General features: G+C 25.1%; 6 protein-coding genes across 7 annotated transcripts in view; 4 read left to right on the top strand and 2 right to left on the bottom strand.

The window, feature by feature from the left end:
* The window catches only part of LOC102671474 (retinal dehydrogenase 1), a 2,892-nt gene extending 2,679 nt beyond the window's left edge, over positions 1-213 (bottom strand). Inside the window, exon 1 of the mRNA XM_031508397.1 lies at positions 108-213. Within this exon, the coding sequence (XP_031364257.1) occupies positions 108-146 (39 nt within the window). The 5' untranslated portion in view covers positions 147-213. The remainder of the gene's footprint in view (positions 1-107) is intronic.
* Positions 214-1,016: 803 nt separating this feature from the next.
* Positions 1,017-3,165, top strand: LOC102671603 (tektin-4). Its single transcript, XM_006611263.2, has 7 exons — positions 1,017-1,089; positions 1,207-1,472; positions 1,548-1,857; positions 1,928-2,142; positions 2,237-2,459; positions 2,534-2,688; positions 2,788-3,165. Exons 1-7 carry the CDS (start codon positions 1,042-1,044, stop codon positions 2,984-2,986), a joined length of 1,416 nt encoding a protein of 471 aa, XP_006611326.2. The 5' UTR covers positions 1,017-1,041; the 3' UTR covers positions 2,987-3,165.
* On the bottom strand, positions 3,011-5,193 carry LOC102671741 (thioredoxin domain-containing protein 5). The gene is made up of 5 exons (XM_006611264.2): positions 4,697-5,193; positions 4,463-4,609; positions 4,227-4,335; positions 3,851-4,141; positions 3,011-3,757 (listed from the first exon to the last, which is right to left on the bottom strand). The coding sequence occupies exons 1-5, from the start codon at positions 4,870-4,872 to the stop codon at positions 3,296-3,298; spliced, it is 1,185 nt and encodes a 394-aa protein (XP_006611327.1). The 5' UTR covers positions 4,873-5,193; the 3' UTR covers positions 3,011-3,295.
* Positions 5,194-5,428: 235 nt separating this feature from the next.
* Positions 5,429-9,465, top strand: LOC102671055 (leucine-rich repeat-containing protein 40-like). Its single transcript, XM_006611260.2, has 11 exons — positions 5,429-5,743; positions 6,454-6,647; positions 6,725-6,928; positions 6,992-7,115; positions 7,439-7,608; positions 7,862-8,004; positions 8,077-8,277; positions 8,385-8,717; positions 8,884-9,069; positions 9,145-9,280; positions 9,324-9,465. The coding sequence occupies exons 1-10, from the start codon at positions 5,596-5,598 to the stop codon at positions 9,248-9,250; spliced, it is 1,809 nt and encodes a 602-aa protein (XP_006611323.1). The 5' UTR covers positions 5,429-5,595; the 3' UTR covers positions 9,251-9,280; positions 9,324-9,465.
* A 728-nt stretch (positions 9,466-10,193) lies between these two features.
* Positions 10,194-13,835, top strand: LOC102670744 (coatomer subunit gamma). Of its 2 annotated transcripts, XM_006611257.2 has the most exons (7): positions 10,212-10,365; positions 10,453-10,525; positions 10,639-11,743; positions 11,825-12,404; positions 12,490-12,809; positions 12,872-13,070; positions 13,249-13,835. In XM_006611257.2, the coding sequence occupies exons 1-7, from the start codon at positions 10,330-10,332 to the stop codon at positions 13,633-13,635; spliced, it is 2,700 nt and encodes an 899-aa protein (XP_006611320.1). In that variant the 5' UTR covers positions 10,212-10,329; the 3' UTR covers positions 13,636-13,835. The 2 variants fall into 2 exon arrangements, with proteins under 2 accessions (XP_006611321.1, XP_006611320.1); XM_006611258.2 differs by lacking the exon at positions 10,453-10,525 and having other exon boundaries at positions 10,194-10,365.
* Positions 13,836-14,199: 364 nt separating this feature from the next.
* On the top strand, positions 14,200-16,702 carry LOC102670608 (methionine aminopeptidase 2). Its single transcript, XM_006611256.2, has 6 exons — positions 14,200-14,390; positions 14,888-14,962; positions 15,048-15,373; positions 15,450-15,854; positions 15,937-16,204; positions 16,271-16,702. Exons 1-6 carry the CDS (start codon positions 14,246-14,248, stop codon positions 16,474-16,476), a joined length of 1,425 nt encoding a protein of 474 aa, XP_006611319.1. The 5' UTR covers positions 14,200-14,245; the 3' UTR covers positions 16,477-16,702.
* Positions 16,703-17,734: the final 1,032 nt, after the last annotated feature.

Genomic DNA, 17,734 nt, shown 5'->3' with positions numbered 1-17,734 from the left:
ATTATTATTATTATTATTATTATTATTATTATTATTATTATTATTATTATTATTATATTATATTACTATTATTATTATTATATTGAAATTAAAAAGTATATATTTACCTGAGTATATTTAATATCAATTTTGCGATTCATCTTCATGAATGTAATGTCTTCAATAAATGAATAAACATATGTCTAGCTATTTATATCTGAAACAACTCTTGATAAGATAAAATTTAATTATTCTACCATTTACTTTTCTGTAATTTTTCAGTAATTTTTTAATTATATATCATTTATTTTCATATAAATTAAATATTTAAAAATACATATAAAAAATAATTTTATTTTGTAACAAAAATTTATACTTACATATTTTTATTTTTAAACAATCGTTCATTTATCTTTTCATAATCTCTTTTGTAAATAAATACTTTTGTGTTACATTTTTAAAGAATTAATAAAAAAAGTTTATAAAGTTATTAATAAAAACGATTTGAATGAGGTTACACTAGCTATTTGAGATGCGATTTGAGAACAATTTGATGTAATCATATCTTGATTTGTATCATTATCTCATATAGATATATTCAACTGTAAAAATATATTTTTATATTTTTTTCTTAATAATAATTGAATAATTATATTATTTAAATTAATAAACTTAAACTTCAAAATATTTTTTAATAGAAATATTCATAAAAATTAATATCTATAATATAAATAAAAAAATATATGCATTATAATTATATATGTGTGCCTTCAATTATTTTTCAATTCTATTAACACAATATATCATTTTTATTAAATCATTAGCGGTAGATATACAATTATTAAGTAAGAAAAAATATTTCGTTGTTGTGAATTATTAAATCAATAAATTTTGTCTCCTTGATTCTCTTGAAGCAAATAGTAATGTACTGTGTTATAAAAAATCATTCGTAATAAGAATCGAAATTTATTTTTATTCAGTTTGAAAAATAAGAAGTTATTGTAATAAATAAGACCTACTAAATTTAGTTTTCTGTAATAATTTATTGAAAAAACATTTAATATGAATAATATGAATAATCATCAAGATGCTGGTGGAGATAAGGAAATGGTAAATTTAAAATAACAATTTTTTTAACTTTTAACTTTAAATAACTTTTAACCATAAATATTTATAAATTCAGTTTCAGAAATTTATATTAAATTATTTTTTAAATTTTTCTAATAGCCTTGTCCACAATTGGACTATACCAAAGTTGATGAACCACTTTATTTGCCTCAACCTGGAAATGAGCTTCCGGTACAACCTGAAGAACAAATGGAACCGATCGGTCCATGGGCAACAGGTCGTGTAACATACACTTCTCAAGATGGTTTAACAGGAATCAGACCAGTCGCTGATCGATATTCTATAACCAACTCTGGAGAATCTCAGTGGAGAAGTAATAACTTGAAATTTTTTAAACAATCGAATGAAAAGATTAATGAAGCTCTGTATGTAAATAAATTTCAATAATTTTTTAAGTTAAATATACAATAATAATTAAATCATTACATATTATAATATAGCCGTGCTATAAGCAATGCAAAAAGATGTGTCGAGCGATCTTACAAAGAAGCAGATAAAATACAATTGGAATCAATGGAATATTTAAAAAATCGTGCAAATGAAGTACATCGTTGGAAAACCGAACTGGAACATTTAATACTTGAGATTACAAAAGAAATAGAATTATTGCAATCTGAATATCGACATGTAAAACATTCTTTGTCGCTCCTCACGGTTCCAGAATCTATAGCCGGTGAATTTTTAGAATTGCGATCTAGACGATTGGATTCTGATCTTATCCGAGATGAAGTTGAAACGGAACTTACAAAAGTTAATATCGCTTCGTTATTATTAATTAATATTTCTCATTATTATTATTATTAATTATTAATTATTACAGGAGGTAGCGCTTTGTTCAGAGATACGTGATTTGCTTGTTAGAACTCGAGAACACATAGAAATGCAACTAACCGAATTAAAGACTGCAAAAGCAAGGATGGAAATGGATTGGACTGACAAAACTGACAGTTATACTATTGATGCTGAAAACATAAAATTGACAAATGATTCTCATATCATAATGTGGAAGCTTGGATCTACAAGAGTTCCAGCAGAGTATATAATTGAAATTAATTTTTAAAATAATTTATATATAAATTTAAATTATATTTTGTAAATTATATAAATTCGATTAATTGTTTTTCATTAGGCAATCATCGCCTGCGAGTTATGAACATTATACACGAGAAACTCTGTCCGAAGCAGAAGCGGCCAGGCAAAGATCTGTGAATTTAAGATCCACTTTAGACTCTATATATAAAAATGCTATTAAAGATCTTCGAAATCAAGCTACTCGCGTAGATTTGGTTTTAAGTAAAAAGATTAAACTTACGGAAGATGTCCGTTTACAATTAGAGAAAGAATTACTTCGCGTAAGTTCAATTTTCTCAATTTTCATAATTCATGAAGTGGAATTATAGTATTATAAAAATAAAAATTTTTTAAGTGTTTGCACGAACTTGCAAACACTGAAGTACAGATAGAGGAGCTTCGTCATTCAACGAGAGGAATGGATTGCGTAATGAAAGTAGCACAAACACGATTAGCGAATAGATTACAACGACGCAATGTAGAAAGTTGTCGTGATACTCCTCAATTTGCGTAAGTATCTTATCAATACATTATTATCATACACTATATATATAATTACGCTGATATGATTTTATACAAAACATATTTATTTTAACATGTTCCATTCAGTTTGTTAGAAGAGGTGAAATTACTTAATGAACGTACATCAGCTATGCTGGCAGAATTAAAAGTAGCCGAAGAAACTTTAGCAGGTTTAACAAAAGCAAGAAGCGATCTTGAACGAGAAATAATCGTAAAACGCAAAACATTATACTTAGATAAAGAACGCGGACAATGGTTACGCTCATTTTATCCTACGACTATTTAATATATACAATAATAATATACAAAATTATTATATTCAAAATTTTTTAATGATTAATGCTTGATTGAAACACATCAAACACAAATTTTATACATATATCTTGGAAGTACACGATTCGTTTACACAAAAATATTTTTTATATAAAATAAAAACAAAAAATATATGATTTGGATATTTAAGAATTTTTATGCGATATTTCTTACATTTATATATAATTAAATTAAATATTACATACGCTATTATATCCAAAACTTAATTATATCCAGCTTAAATTATTGCTTTAAAATTAAATTACAAAAAAAATAAGTATAATTATAATTCATCATGTGGCTGTACATAGGTCATTATAAATTCGTAAAGATCGTCCAAATTTCGAGCACCATTATACTCGGAAACTTTAAGTCCGTCACGATATAAATATAATGTTGGAAAACCATCTACTTCTTGTTCATTACACAATTCTTTACTTATATCAAGAGTACAATCTACTTTGACTATTTTCACATTTTCATTTGTCAAAAATTTCTTCCCCAGATCTTTCCAAATAGGCGCTAAACGTTTACAATGCCCACACCAAGGTGCGAAAAATTTAACGAACGAAATACCGTTTTCGATACCATGTTTAAAACTTTCACCAGTTAAACTAAGTACAGCATGAGTTGTACTATCTGAATTATCAGTCTTAGTATCCATTTGGTCATTTTCTTTTTCAAGCATTTTTGATACATAAGCTTTTAATTCTTCATGAGTACGTTGTCCAGTATATTTATCTACCTATATACCAAATATTATTGAAATTAATTAATTAAATCTTTGAAAAGAAAAATTTTAAAATAGAAAAATAAAAATAATATTTAAATTTTATACCTTCTTTCCATCTTCAATCCAAAGCAGAGTTGGATATCCTTTTATATCAAATTGTCCACAAACACTACGATGCTGAGTACAATCTACTTTAGAAATGCTAACATAATTATCATTACGTAAACTATTAGCTAATTCTTCCCAAGTAGGAGCTAATTTTTGACAATGGCCACACCAAGGTGCATAAAATTTTACAAAATGATAACCACTAGACACATGTTTATCAAAATTATCTTCTGTTAATTCTAATAAACCATTTACTGCTTCAGGAGGTGATGGTATAATATTTTCACTCTAATTTAGAAAATTTAAAAAAGTTAAATTTCAATTAATTAAATATTAAGTTCTATAAGATAATAAAAATGTTTTTGATAATTACCCCAAAAGTAATACCTAAATGATCAGTAAGAAAAGATATTAAAGATATTAAGTCTCTTGTACCTTTAAACTTAATACCTTTAGCTTCTCCAGCTTTAAAGAATTTCAATCTAAAATTAAAAATTAAAAATTAAAAATGCTAAAGTTCATTTTATATTTTTATAAATAAATAATTATATTGTTATTATACAATTGATATCATAAATATTTTATTTCATAAATTTATATCATACACACGTAGGATAACCAGTAACATCATGTTCTGCACATAAATTACTATCTGTAGTACAATCTACTTTAGCAATTTTTACATTACTATCTTCATTATATGACATTTTAGCTATTTGTTCCCAAATAGGTTCCAGTCTTTGACAATGACCACACCTAACAAAATAAAAAATTTATTAATACAATAAATTTATAAATATATATGAGTATATATCTCTTAAAAAAATAAAAAAAAAAACATACCAAGGTGCATAAAACATGACAAGATGATTTTTCTTTTGAATTTCTGTTGAAAAATTATCTTTAGTATACTGTACACTATATAAATGATCTTCTTCACTATTAACTTGACTCAGCATAAATATAAATAAAAGGATATATTTCTTTAACATGACAAAGTTCAATGAAATCATATTCATATTAACAAATAATTAATATTTTATTAAATAATTTAATATTTAAAAATTATACTCTAAAAATAATGATAACAATAATTTAAAAATTTTTTTATTGCATCGAGTATATTACTTAAGGTTACTAAGGTTTAAAAATTTTTATAACGGTTTTAAATAATTAAAACTTTTGTACTGTTTAGATTATAATAAAAATCTTTTTTTTATTATTAAGAAACTACTATTTCGACTTTGCACTTGTTCCCACACTCCCACATAAATGGATCGAAACTGCCGATTCCGCCCCCATGCTCTCATATGATATCATTTAAATAAAGACAACATTTTATGATAAAGTTCCTATAAATATTTTTTACATAATTATTAAATTTTTTAGTTTCGTTTATTCATTAATAATAATTATTTATAATTATGATTATTGTTATAATATTCGAATATGTAATCAAAATTTTACTCAGCATCAATTAATCAAAACACATGTATTTATTTCTGTTTTCATTATTATTTCAAATAAAATAAATATAACATATATGATAAATCCAAAATTGATCAATTCACTCAACTAATTTGCTTAATTTGACTATTTTTTAGATATGTATATAAATAATTATCATATATTGTGTATATCTTTATAGTCTTATGTCATATTCAAAGTGGGGGAACATTTATCATTAAATCATTCCGTATCGAGGATATTAATTTATAAACAATGCGCGAAATAAGTACAATATGAGTGACATGAAGAAAAAGGTTTATCATTCTGCAGTGTTTAAAAAACGAACAAAAAATGACGATAATGCTGAATTGTCAGAGGTTATTATTATATCTGCTAGAAAAAATGGAAATTTAAATCTCTCTTCGAGAGGATTATTCACGGGTATTCGCATTATATCAAAATGAAATGAATATTATTTAAATTTCATTTTCAAATGCTTATTATCACAATGCTATAGTATAAATAAATTAATATGCATGATTGTTCATATTCATATTACATTACAATTTTTATAATTTATTATTTTTTTTTATTAAAAATAATTTATAATATAAGTATATTATACTTTTATTAAATATATATAATATTATTTTATTACGAATTTTATATATTTTATCCATAAATTATCCATATATATCTATCATAAAAATTAATTACATTAATTTAATAAATGTATACACATCAGCTTTATGCTTTTTAGTTGCATTGTATTTTTTAATTTCATTATTCTCAGAAACATAAAAATTATTTATTTTTGAAATGTTTTTTATTTTTGCACTTTCATTTATCAAGCAAAGCACGTAATCTAAATTATAATAAAATAAAAATAGTATATATCAAATTTTATTTCATTCAATATGTAACTCAGTTTTAGTTATGAACTCTGTGTTTTTCATTTTGATTCATAGCTTTGCATGTTAGATATTGTGAATAATGCAATAAAGCAAACAATGTTTAAGATTATCTTACAAGATTATCACATATATGCATTAAGGTAAGTCATTCTTGTAAACATATTATATTTTATATGTTATGTTATATATAGACTAATGTAATATATAACATATTATGATCAATGAAACTTATTATAGTACCTAATAGAGTATGGACTATAAATGATTTAACTGAAGAAGAAATAAGGAATTTACATGTTGAACTTGATTATATTCATGATAATGAACGATGGTGGGAACAAGAACCTCTCAAAATATTGGATTTAAGTTGTAACAGTTTAAAGGCAATTGATTCAAAAGTAGAATGTTTGACAGAATTAACTACATTATATGTAAGTATAGTTTTAATTTTATTCATGAAAAAATTGCATATGAAAAATTATATAATAAATTTCTATAATTTTTATAGTTGCACAATAATATATTGGAAGATTTGCCAGTTGAAATAGGAAATTTAAAAAAGTTAGAAATACTAAATTTATCAAATAATAAATTAGAAAAATTACCACATGAATTTTATAAACTAACTGAATTGCATCAATTAAGCTTAAAAAATAATAATATAAAACAGCTTGATCCAGCATTTGGTGATTTCATAATGTTAACTTACTTGGTAATTATTTTTATATTTTTAAAATAATTTTATATAATTTTTTGAAATATTGCATATATTTAGGACTTATCATACAATAATTTGACTGAATTACCAATTGGAATGGGATATTTAGTTCGACTTATTTCTTTGGATATAAATCATAATATGTTAAAAGAGTTACCACCTGATTTAACAAATATGAGAGGTATGATTTACAGTAATTTACAAAGAATAAATAAACATATATTTCTTTTTGTTTTATTTAATTTGTTTTTTTTTATTATATTTATTATTTTTTATTATTATATTATTATTATATATAATAATAATATAAAATATAATAAATATAATAAAATAATAATATAAAATAATATATATATATTATTATTATATTTTTTATTTATTATATTATTATTTTTTATTATTTTTAACATATTACATCAGCTACAACAAATAAACAGTTTCACACTGTTTCTTCCTCTATAACATAAAAATGTAATAAAATCTACACATATTTTTTAAAAATAGCATTACAAAAGTTAAATGCAAGTTATAATAACTTGGAAATGTTGCCACCTCTGGGTGAATTAAGGAAGGTAGAAACAGTGATGTTGCAAACAAATAAATTAACAACATTTCCTGATATGTCTGGTTGTATACAATTAAGAATACTACATTTGGCTGATAATAACATTACTGTACGTACTTATATGCTAATTTAAGCATATATGATAGTGATTATTTATAGAGAAATAAATAATTTATATGTTTGAATTATATGTATAAAAAAATATTTTGTGCATTTAATATAACTATATAAATATAAAAATATATATTCTATAATCTTTGATAAAAAATATTTATTTATATACTGTAATAATTTATATTAATAATAATATTTTACATATAATAAAGTTATATGTATATAATAAAATTTTATATAATTTATAGGAAATTGATATGTCTTGTTTAGAAGGTGTAGGGCAATTAAAAACATTGACATTAGGAAATAATCAAATTGAATCTATACCAGAGGAAATAATAAAATTGGTGTATCTAGAAATTTTTGATTTATCACACAACAAAATAACTCTGTATGTTATTTTCTATACATTATTATTCTGTTATAATGTAATATTTTCAAAATAATATTCTTTGTTTTATAGAATTCCAGAACATATTGGTTTAATGCCTAATATAAAACAACTTATGATTGATGGAAATGATGTAAAAAATATTAGAACAGATATAATACGATGTGGTACATCTCAAATTTTAAAACATATACAACAAAGTCTTAAAAGTACAAACTTAGATTCCAAAAGATATGTAACATTAAATACTAGTACAAATATTTATCCAGATAGGTATATAAATTATCCAGATAGATATATAAAAATTAATTATTTAAACTTAATTGTTTGAATATTTATTATTAATATAGTAAATTATTTCTAAATAATATGAATTTTAGATATACCATGCAGAGTACAAAATTGTTGAGTTTGGCTGGACAAAATCTTACTGAAATACCACAAGAAGTTTTGGAAAATGCATGTAAAGCTGATGTAGGTACTGTGGATTTAAGTAGAAATAACTTCTCTACATTACCTGATGAATTACATATAATTACAAAAGTTGCTGATTTAAAATTGACATCTAATCAACTAACACATATACCAGAATGGATTTGTGAAAAATATAAGTATCTACAAATTTTAGATTTAAGCAAAAATTATTTAGAATCACTTCCTTCCAACATTGGCTTGCTTAAATATTTACAAGAACTTAATATTTCATTTAACAGGTATTACTTATAATTGTATATAGTATTGTATAATAACATATATTATTAATAATGTATAATATTAATAATATATATGTAAGATATATAATAATATCAATGTATCAATGAAAAATATATAGTTATATAAACATAAAATCTTATTAAAATTTATTGATATGTTATACAGGTATAAAGAAATACCAGAATCAATTTATGATGTAAATTCTCTAGAAATATTAATAGCAAATGACAATTTAATTACTAATATTGATATATTATCTCTACAAAAATTACAAAAACTTACAATATTAAATCTTGCTAATAATAATATTGGATATATACCACCAGAACTTGGTAATTTAAAAAATCTAAGGTAAAAATAAAAATTAAGGTAAAATTAAAAATAAATAAATTATATTTAATATTTTATATTATTGAATTTTTATAGGAATCTATCTTTATCTGGAAATTGTTTTAAACAACCTAGACAAGCAATTCTAATGAAATCTACAGAAGAAATTCTTGCATATCTTAGAAACAGAATACCTCAGTAAAATTATTAAATTATAATTTATAATTAAGAAGAATTTATTTTCTTATTTATAATTATCATCATTATCAATAATCATTTATAATTAAAAAAATGTACAAAAGTACATTTATAAATGTACAATTGAGACAATTGAATGTGTCAAATAAAATATATGCCAATTATGGTAATGTTATTGCTACAGTAATGTCTAAAAATAAATTATATATATAAAATAAATTAATTATTTTATAATTAAATAAGCTTTATAGTTAAAGAATGTAAAATCAAAAATGTATTTATTAGAAATATTAAATCATTTTTAAAATTAATAAACTTAAAAATAAAAATATTTTTTTGTAAATTATTATATTGAATTAATAAATTATTATTAATAAAAATGATAATGAATTGAAATTAAATTTCAATATAAAATTACATACAAGAAAAAAAACAATTTGTTATAAAATATGTCGTAAGATAAAAAAAGAATAATAACAGATAAAAATTATGAAATCAGCACCATCTCTTGAGTATTAAAGATATCTTTTCGAAAACAATATAAAATAAAATAAGAATGAAGGTCATCTATTGAGTACTTTTGAAAACATATTTTCAAAAATTAATTAATTGATAAATATAATTCAGCAAGAAAAAGTAGATGTACGAATAAGAGACTATTTTAAAATATAAAATATTTAAATGTTATAATTTTTAATATTTTATTAATATTTAATTAATTTTATCATTTATTAATGTATATATAATTTATAATACTATAATTTATGAAATATTAATTTTAAAAGTAATTTATTGAAATTTATCATTCTATAAATATTTTATATATATGGCAAAGAATATTATAATTGTTAATTCAATTTATAAATTTTTATTTTATTTGATTAATTTTTTTTCTAATTCTCGATTTAATTTTATTGGCAGTAGATAATACTTACTTCAAAATTGCAATACTACGTCAAAAGTTTAGTTTCGTTTTCTTTCCGCTACAAAATGGCGGAAGATATATCAATGGTTCCTATGTGAAGGAGTTGAGGTGACGTGTCTTCCATTTTCCAGTTTCCCGGCAGTGGTTTTACAAGATGAATGCTTTTAAACGCGATAAGAAAGAGGAAGAAGATGGTAATCATAAATAATCATCGTTCCATTATCCACATTATCTTAAGTTTCTAAACAAAATTAAACAAATCAGACCTATTCTTGTGACAGTTCCTTGTAAACAGATTTAAACGACTGCTCGTCGTGGAAGATAATTTTTCTCCAATGAATTCTTTTATTTCACGTAACTTGATTTTTATTCTTTTCAATTATGAATTTATACGCACTTTTCGAACAAGTAATACATAAACAATGACTTTCATTCGACACTTGCTTAGCTAATTTTTATGTTAATAGGTGGGGGAAACCCTTTCCAAAATCTAGAGAAAACGACGGTTCTCCAAGAAGCTCGTACTTTCAACGATACTCCAGTTAATCCAAGAAAATGTGCTCACATTCTTACGAAAATTTTGTATCTATTAAATCAAGGAGAACAATTGGGTACAATGGAAGCAACAGAAGCATTTTTTGCTATGACCAAGTTATTCCAGTCCAGAGATGTTGTCCTAAGAAGGTTGGTCTATCTAGGCATCAAAGAATTGAGTTCTTTGGCAGAAGATGTGATTATAGTTACTTCGAGTTTGACAAAGGATATGACTGGAAAAGAAGATTTGTATCGAGCTGCAGCAATAAGGGCATTATGTACCATTACAGATGGTGGGATGTTAGCAGCTATTGAACGTTATATGAAACAAGCTATTGTAGATCGTTCTGCTGCTGTATCCAGTGCAGCTTTAGTTTCTACTTTACATTTGACTAATGTATCTGGAGATGTTGCACGTAGATGGGCAAATGAAGCTCAAGAGGCATTAAATTCTAATAATGTGATGGTTCAATATCATGCTCTTGGTGTCTTGTATCAAGCACGTAAAGCAGATAAACATGCTGTAATTAAGTTAGTTGCTAAGCTTATGAGAACAAGTCCAAAAAGTCCTTATGCAGCATGTATGTTAATTAGAATGGCATGTAAATTATTAGATGAAGTTGACAAAGGAGAAGAACTGTTAGGATTTATTGAATCTTGTTTACGTCATAAATCAGAAATGGTAGTATATGAAGCAGCACATGCTTTAATCAATCTTGGAAGAAGTTGCACAAAAGAAATAACTCCTGCTATTAGTGTTCTTCAATTATTTTGTGGGTCTCAAAAACCAGCTCTGAGATTTGCTGCTGTTAGAACTTTAAATAAAGTTGCCATGTCTCATCCAACAGCAGTTACTGCATGCAATTTAGATTTAGAAAATTTAATTACTGATTCAAACAGATCTATTGCTACATTAGCAATTACTACCCTATTAAAAACTGGAGCAGAAAGTTCAGTAGATCGACTAATGAAACAAATCGCTACTTTCGTATCGGAAATTTCGGATGAGTTTAAGGTCGTAGTTGTACAAGCTATAAGGTAATAATATAATTTTTTAACAATTTTATATATATAAAAGAAAGAAAAAAATTTTTATGCAGTTTTTTATCCAACTATTAGGGCCCTCTGTCAAAAATTCCCTCGAAAACATGCAGTTCTAATGAATTTTCTTTCTGCTATGCTGAGAGATGAAGGAGGACTTGAATATAAGGCAGCAATTGCAGATACAATAATAGCTGTCATGGAAGTAAATGCAGAGGCAAAGGAAGCTGGTCTAGCTCATCTTTGTGAATTTATCGAAGATTGCGAGCATAATTCACTCGCTGTTCGCATTCTTCATTTACTTGGTCAAGAAGGACCAACTTCAAAACAGCCATCCCGATATATTCGTTTTATTTACAATCGTGTCATTTTGGAAAGTGCCAGTGTTCGTGCTGCAGCGGTTACTGCGTTAGCACGTTTTGCCGCAGCATGTTCACCATTATTGCCAAATGTGTTGGTTCTCTTATCACGCTGTCAATTGGATTCAGATGATGAAGTCCGTGATCGTGCGGCTTATTATTGTGCTATTTTACAGCAACAAAATGATCAAACTGTTTTACCCTTAGTACAGCCTCCCCTTTTATCTGTACCTAGTTTAGAAAGAGCTTTACGAAATTATATGCAAACATCAATGGATGAACCATTTGATATCTCACAAGTAATTAATCAAAATATTAAAAATTTTTTAAAAATATAAATTTTTAATCTAATTATTCAAATTTATTACGAATCAATTTTTATAGATTCCACCAGCACAAACAATTGAAGAACCAGCACAAGTAGAAGTACATACTGCTGTGAAACAACAACAATCTCGATTAACACGAGAGGAAAGCTTCATGGAAAAATTATCACAAATACCACATTTGACAATGATTATTCGCGATTCTTCTCTACTTAAATCATCACCTGTGTTTGAATTGACAGAATCAGAAACAGAGTATAATGTTAAATGCATTAAACATACATTCACTGATCTTCTCGTTTTACAATTCGATTGTGTAAATACTCTTTCTGATCAATTACTTGAAGATGTGAGAGTCGCTGTCGAATCACCTGAAGGGTAATAATTCACATATATTTCTTTATGGTATTTTTCGAAATACAATATTTTTATATTTTTAGCTATGTAATTGTGTGTGAAGTCCCATGTCCACGTTTACCATATAATGAACTTGGCACAACATATACAGTATTAAGATATCCAGAAGATATTCATGCTAGTGTTGCTACTATTCCTACAACTTTGCGATTTATGGCTCGTGATTGTGATCCTGCAACAGGAGTTCCAGATGCTGATCAAGGATATAATGATGAATATATGGTATTTTTGTTATATATTTAAAACTTCTTTTCCAAACTTAATTTTATTATTATTGAGCAAAATTAAGAACATACTTAATAATTTTATATTAAATATTTATTTGTTTTTATATGTTAAATATTTGCTTATTTAAGAAAAAAATATTTAATAATTTAAAAAAAAAATGTGTGGTTTTTAGTTGGAAGATTTAGAGATAACTTTGGCTGATCAAGTTCGAGGAATTGGAAATAGAGTATTAGATTTTGGTGCTGCATGGGATGCAGCTGCTGCGAAAGGATACACGAAACTAGAAGAAACTTTTGCTTTGGGTCCATCAGTGACCAGTTTAGAAGGAGCAATCCAAAGTCTTACAGGATTTTTAGGCTTGGATGCCGTAGATCGAACCAACCGAGTACAATCTGGTGCTGCTGCACATAATTTATTACTAAGTGGTATTTTTAGAGGCGGAAAAGAAGTTCTTGCACGAGCAAGATTAGCATTGTCGGATAATCAAGTAACGATGCAGCTTTCTGTTCTGTGTCAAGATCCAGATGTTGCCGATTTAATTATTTCTTCTGTAGGATAAATTATTACTATTATCATTAAATTATATATATATATCTATCGACCATACATGTCAAAAATTAAATTCCTATATTAAGAATTTTTATTTTTAATCATAAGTTAATGTTATGAGAAAAGTTACAAAACAAAACTTTTGTTAAATCACTATTTCTATGTAATACTTTGTACATACAATTATAAAACTATTCTCTCTCGATAATATTTTTAAAGTTTTTATTTGATATTAATATATATTTTCTTTCCTATTATTATATTAAATTTAAAGTATCTATATAATATTATATTATATCTATAGTATATCAGTATTAAATTCAATTTACAATAGTACATGTTTTTTTGAAAAATGAGATATAATTATTACATTGCATTTTATATCTCATAATCTGTTTTTGAATAAAAATTAAAAGTTTTATCATAATTTGATTGAATATAATTCATAAATTTTTTATTTTAAATAGTAGAAATTAAAAAATATATTTTGTTTACACTATCGGTATTAATCTGTGCTATTATTAGCATTTGAAAGGAAGATCACGTATGTAAATGCTATTTCTACTTTATCGGCTGGCCACTTTACGATTAATATACCATTGTTTGGCTTCCTCTTGAAAATGGCTGCCGTATTGGACGAAGTCGGCAAATCCGCCGAAAAATTAGTAAATGAAGAAAAAGATGAAATTGTTGATGAAGAAGATGAAACTGGTGCAGTAGAAGCGTCTAAAAAGAAAAAAAAGAAGAAAAAGAAGAAGAAAGCTGGTATGTCATTTTATTGTATTTTTGGGTGTATACTCGTTTACGCAAGTTCAGGGATTAATCATGTGTTTGTCCGAATCTACATTTATGAAAATAATGCATACGTATATAATATATAATTATTTATTATTTTTATCATTGCAATTTTTATGATGCAATTTTGATATGTTCAATTATAATTAATGATGAACATATGTAAGTTGTTATTATATGATTATGTATGGCACAGTGAATAAATTACTTTGTATTAGTTTTTACTTCTTGTTGTCATTTTTTTTATGGCTAAAATTTGTTTTGCAAAATGCTTTGATTTAATTTATTTGTCTATCTTTTATATATATATGAAAAATTTTTTATATATTAAATGTAATATTTGTGTATTAAATTTTCAAAATTAGATTATAATATTGAAAATGTTTTTATTTATAAATAATTTTTGAATTCAGCGTATAATATGGTATAATTAGAACTTTTATAACTTTCTATAAACAATTTTATAGGAGCTGGTGAAGCTAGTGCAGATGTTCCAGAAGGAGAAGAAGAAAAAACAAAACATGATAATGCTGTAGATGAAGGTAATTTGTTTTTAAGTTTATATTTTAAGCATATAAGGAAATCATTTAAATATATAATATTTAATTCATGTTATATTATACACAGAAGTTGATATAGAGGCAACAGAAAATGATGCAGAAACAGAAGATATTAAAAAGAAAAAGAAGAAACGTAAATCACGTGGGAAAGGTCCTAAACAACAAACAGATCCACCAACTATTCCTGTGTCAGAATTATTTTCAGATGGAAACTTTCCAATTGGGCAAATAATGGATCATCCACCTGCTGCAGGAATAGATGATAGAACAGCTAAAGAACGTTTTTCAAGTGAAGAAGCAAGAGCTTTTGATAGAATGCATAATGATATTTATAATGAAGCAAGGCAAGCAGCTGAAGCTCATAGACAAACAAGAAAACATATTATGAAATGGGTATGTGATAATAAAACAAAATAAGTATAAAAAAGAGAAAAGTAAAACATTTTATATAAGAAAGTAATTTATTTAGGTGAAACCTGGAATGACAATGATAGAAATTTGCAATGAATTAGAAAATACAGCTAGGAAGTTAATAGGAGAAGATGGATTGAAAGCTGGATTAGCATTTCCAACTGGTTGTTCAAGAAATCATTGTGCAGCTCATTATACTCCAAATGCTGGAGATCCAACTGTTTTAGAATATGATGATGTCACCAAAATTGACTTTGGAACACATATTAATGGACGAATTATTGATTGTGCATTTACATTGGCATTCAATCCAAAATATGATAAGCTCATAGAAGCTGTTCGTGATGCGACAAATACAGGTATCAAAGCTGCTGGTATTGATGTTCAACTATGCGATGTTGGTGCTGCAATTCAAGAAGTTATGGAATCATATGAAATTGAATTAGATGGCAAAACTTATCCGGTATATTTTCGTTATTTCTTCATATAATTTTTCAATGTCACCATAAATCATTATTATTAAGAATTAATTATAATACATATAGGTAAAATCTATAAGAAATCTTAATGGTCATTCAATTGCTCCGTATCGTATCCATGCTGGAAAAACTGTACCGATAGTTAAAGGTGGCGAAGCTACCAGAATGGAAGAGAATGAATTTTATGCTATTGAAACTTTTGGATCTACTGGAAGAGGAATTGTTCATGATGATTTAGACTGTTCTCATTATATGAAGAGCTTTGATGCCGGTTTCGTTCCATTAAGATTACAAAGTAGCAAATCTTTACTCAACGTTATTAATAAACATTTCGGTAAATATCGAAATAATTTCGATTTATTTGTTAAAAAATAAATTATAAAAAATGTATTCACTATAGGTACTTTGGCTTTCTGCAAACGATGGTTAGATCGTGTTGGTTGCACGAAATATCAAATGGCTTTGAAGGATTTATGTGATAAAGGCGCAGTAGAAGCTTATCCACCTTTAGTTGATGTCAAGGGATGTTACACTGCTCAATTTGAGCATACTCTTGTTTTACGCCCAACATGTAAAGAAGTTATTTCTCGCGGAGACGACTACTGAAATATCTATTGTTTTAAATTGCGTATACTCATTATATTCACAATCTGAGAATGTACAAGTTGATTTATGTAAAGCCACATCGATGATAAATGTTAATTATTAATAACGCTATATTTAATTATACAATTCTAATAACATTTTATTGATTGTTTCCTTTTTATTGGTAGAAAGACTATAATCATGATAAGATGAAATCTTATAAAATATACAAAAAATATGAAAATTAGATATTTTTTTATTTTATTTTTTAATCCAATATAGATAAGGCAAAATATTTTTATGAAATATCGAATTGTCAAGTTGAATCAATATTATAAGCAATATTTTTTTTTATTTAATATATTTGTTATTTTCCTACAAATTAATAAAAATAAAAAACTTATTGACATTGAATAAAATATATTTAGTATTTTAAATGTTCCAATATGATGATTAATTTACACAAATTAAAATTTAATACACTTAATAATAACATTAAAATTCATATGTTTACATAATATATCTATTTATTTGTAAGTTTTTTTTCATAGAATTTTATTATATTTTTGAATTTTTAAATATTATAATTATTTTTATTATATTTTCAAAACAGTAGAGATAAATGTACTTTAATGTATTATTATCAATGAAAAACTAAATTCGAGTGTACAATCACGTTTCTATAATACATTGATTAAAACAATATAGTGCAACAATATATATTTCATTTCTTTTCTGAATTATGAACACTAGAGTTTAATAAATGCTGCTATATTAATCTATCGGATGTTTTCCATTTAACTGCTAATATATAGTTATTACAAATGTACGGTGGTCCCAGGCTACCAATTCTACTAATGCGTTTATTGCGATGAAATTATATCTGTACTTCGTATTCAGGTCTAAATTGGTATAAATTCAGGCACGATGATAAAGTTATCGTCAAACAGTTACATTTTGTTCATAGTATCTGTTTAAATTCTCGTCTATATTATTTATGACTGATCGCTTATTCTAATGGTATTAGTTTTTACATAAGAAAACTCTGAAAAAAGAGCACGTAACAAAATATCGAACCGATTCAATCACCAGGTTCGGCAATTTTATTTCTCCTTCAATAACTAAACGTCGTAACAAAGATGCAATGCATTATACTGTATTACATCATTGATACGTATGGATATACATATAAGTTGAATTTTACTGAGATTTATTTACGGCCTTAATCTGTTATTATATTTATAACATTTGAATCTGCAATCCCTAAATTTAACAAGGC

This window comes from Apis dorsata, unplaced genomic scaffold (genome assembly GCF_000469605.1).
Source record: "Apis dorsata unplaced genomic scaffold, Apis dorsata 1.3 scaffold_85, whole genome shotgun sequence".
Classification (NCBI taxonomy): Eukaryota; Metazoa; Arthropoda; class Insecta; order Hymenoptera; family Apidae; genus Apis; species Apis dorsata.
This window is presented reverse-complemented; position numbering and strand designations above follow the sequence as displayed.

What these genes read in the sequence shown, in the direction of transcription:
- LOC102671603 (XM_006611263.2), top strand. Translation starts at nt 1,042, where the DNA reads ATGAATAATATGAATAATCATCAAGATGCTGGTGGAGATAAGGAAATG. An exon ending in CTGGTGGAGATAAGGAAATG is followed by an intron (nt 1,090 to 1,206) that starts GTAAATTTAAAA and finishes TTTTTCTAATAG; the next exon opens with CCTTGTCCACAATTGGACTA. An exon ending in GAAAAGATTAATGAAGCTCT is followed by an intron (nt 1,473 to 1,547) that starts GTATGTAAATAA and finishes ATTATAATATAG; the next exon opens with CCGTGCTATAAGCAATGCAA.
- LOC102671741 (XM_006611264.2), bottom strand. Translation starts at nt 4,872, where the DNA reads ATGAATATGATTTCATTGAACTTTGTCATGTTAAAGAAATATATCCTT. An exon ending in GATGTTACTGGTTATCCTAC is followed by an intron (nt 4,336 to 4,462) that starts GTGTGTATGATA and finishes TTTTAATTTTAG; the next exon opens with ATTGAAATTCTTTAAAGCTG. An exon ending in GGATTGAAGATGGAAAGAAG is followed by an intron (nt 3,758 to 3,850) that starts GTATAAAATTTA and finishes TTTGGTATATAG; the next exon opens with GTAGATAAATATACTGGACA.
- LOC102671055 (XM_006611260.2), top strand. Translation starts at nt 5,596, where the DNA reads ATGAGTGACATGAAGAAAAAGGTTTATCATTCTGCAGTGTTTAAAAAA. An exon ending in CAGAATTAACTACATTATAT is followed by an intron (nt 6,648 to 6,724) that starts GTAAGTATAGTT and finishes TAATTTTTATAG; the next exon opens with TTGCACAATAATATATTGGA. An exon ending in TCATAATGTTAACTTACTTG is followed by an intron (nt 6,929 to 6,991) that starts GTAATTATTTTT and finishes GCATATATTTAG; the next exon opens with GACTTATCATACAATAATTT.
- LOC102670744 (XM_006611257.2), top strand. Translation starts at nt 10,330, where the DNA reads ATGCTTTTAAACGCGATAAGAAAGAGGAAGAAGATG. An exon ending in AATGAATTCTTTTATTTCAC is followed by an intron (nt 10,526 to 10,638) that starts GTAACTTGATTT and finishes TTATGTTAATAG; the next exon opens with GTGGGGGAAACCCTTTCCAA. An exon ending in GATATAATGATGAATATATG is followed by an intron (nt 13,071 to 13,248) that starts GTATTTTTGTTA and finishes TGTGGTTTTTAG; the next exon opens with TTGGAAGATTTAGAGATAAC.
- LOC102670608 (XM_006611256.2), top strand. Translation starts at nt 14,246, where the DNA reads ATGGCTGCCGTATTGGACGAAGTCGGCAAATCCGCCGAAAAATTAGTA. An exon ending in GAAAAAGAAGAAGAAAGCTG is followed by an intron (nt 14,391 to 14,887) that starts GTATGTCATTTT and finishes ACAATTTTATAG; the next exon opens with GAGCTGGTGAAGCTAGTGCA. An exon ending in TGATAATGCTGTAGATGAAG is followed by an intron (nt 14,963 to 15,047) that starts GTAATTTGTTTT and finishes TATTATACACAG; the next exon opens with AAGTTGATATAGAGGCAACA.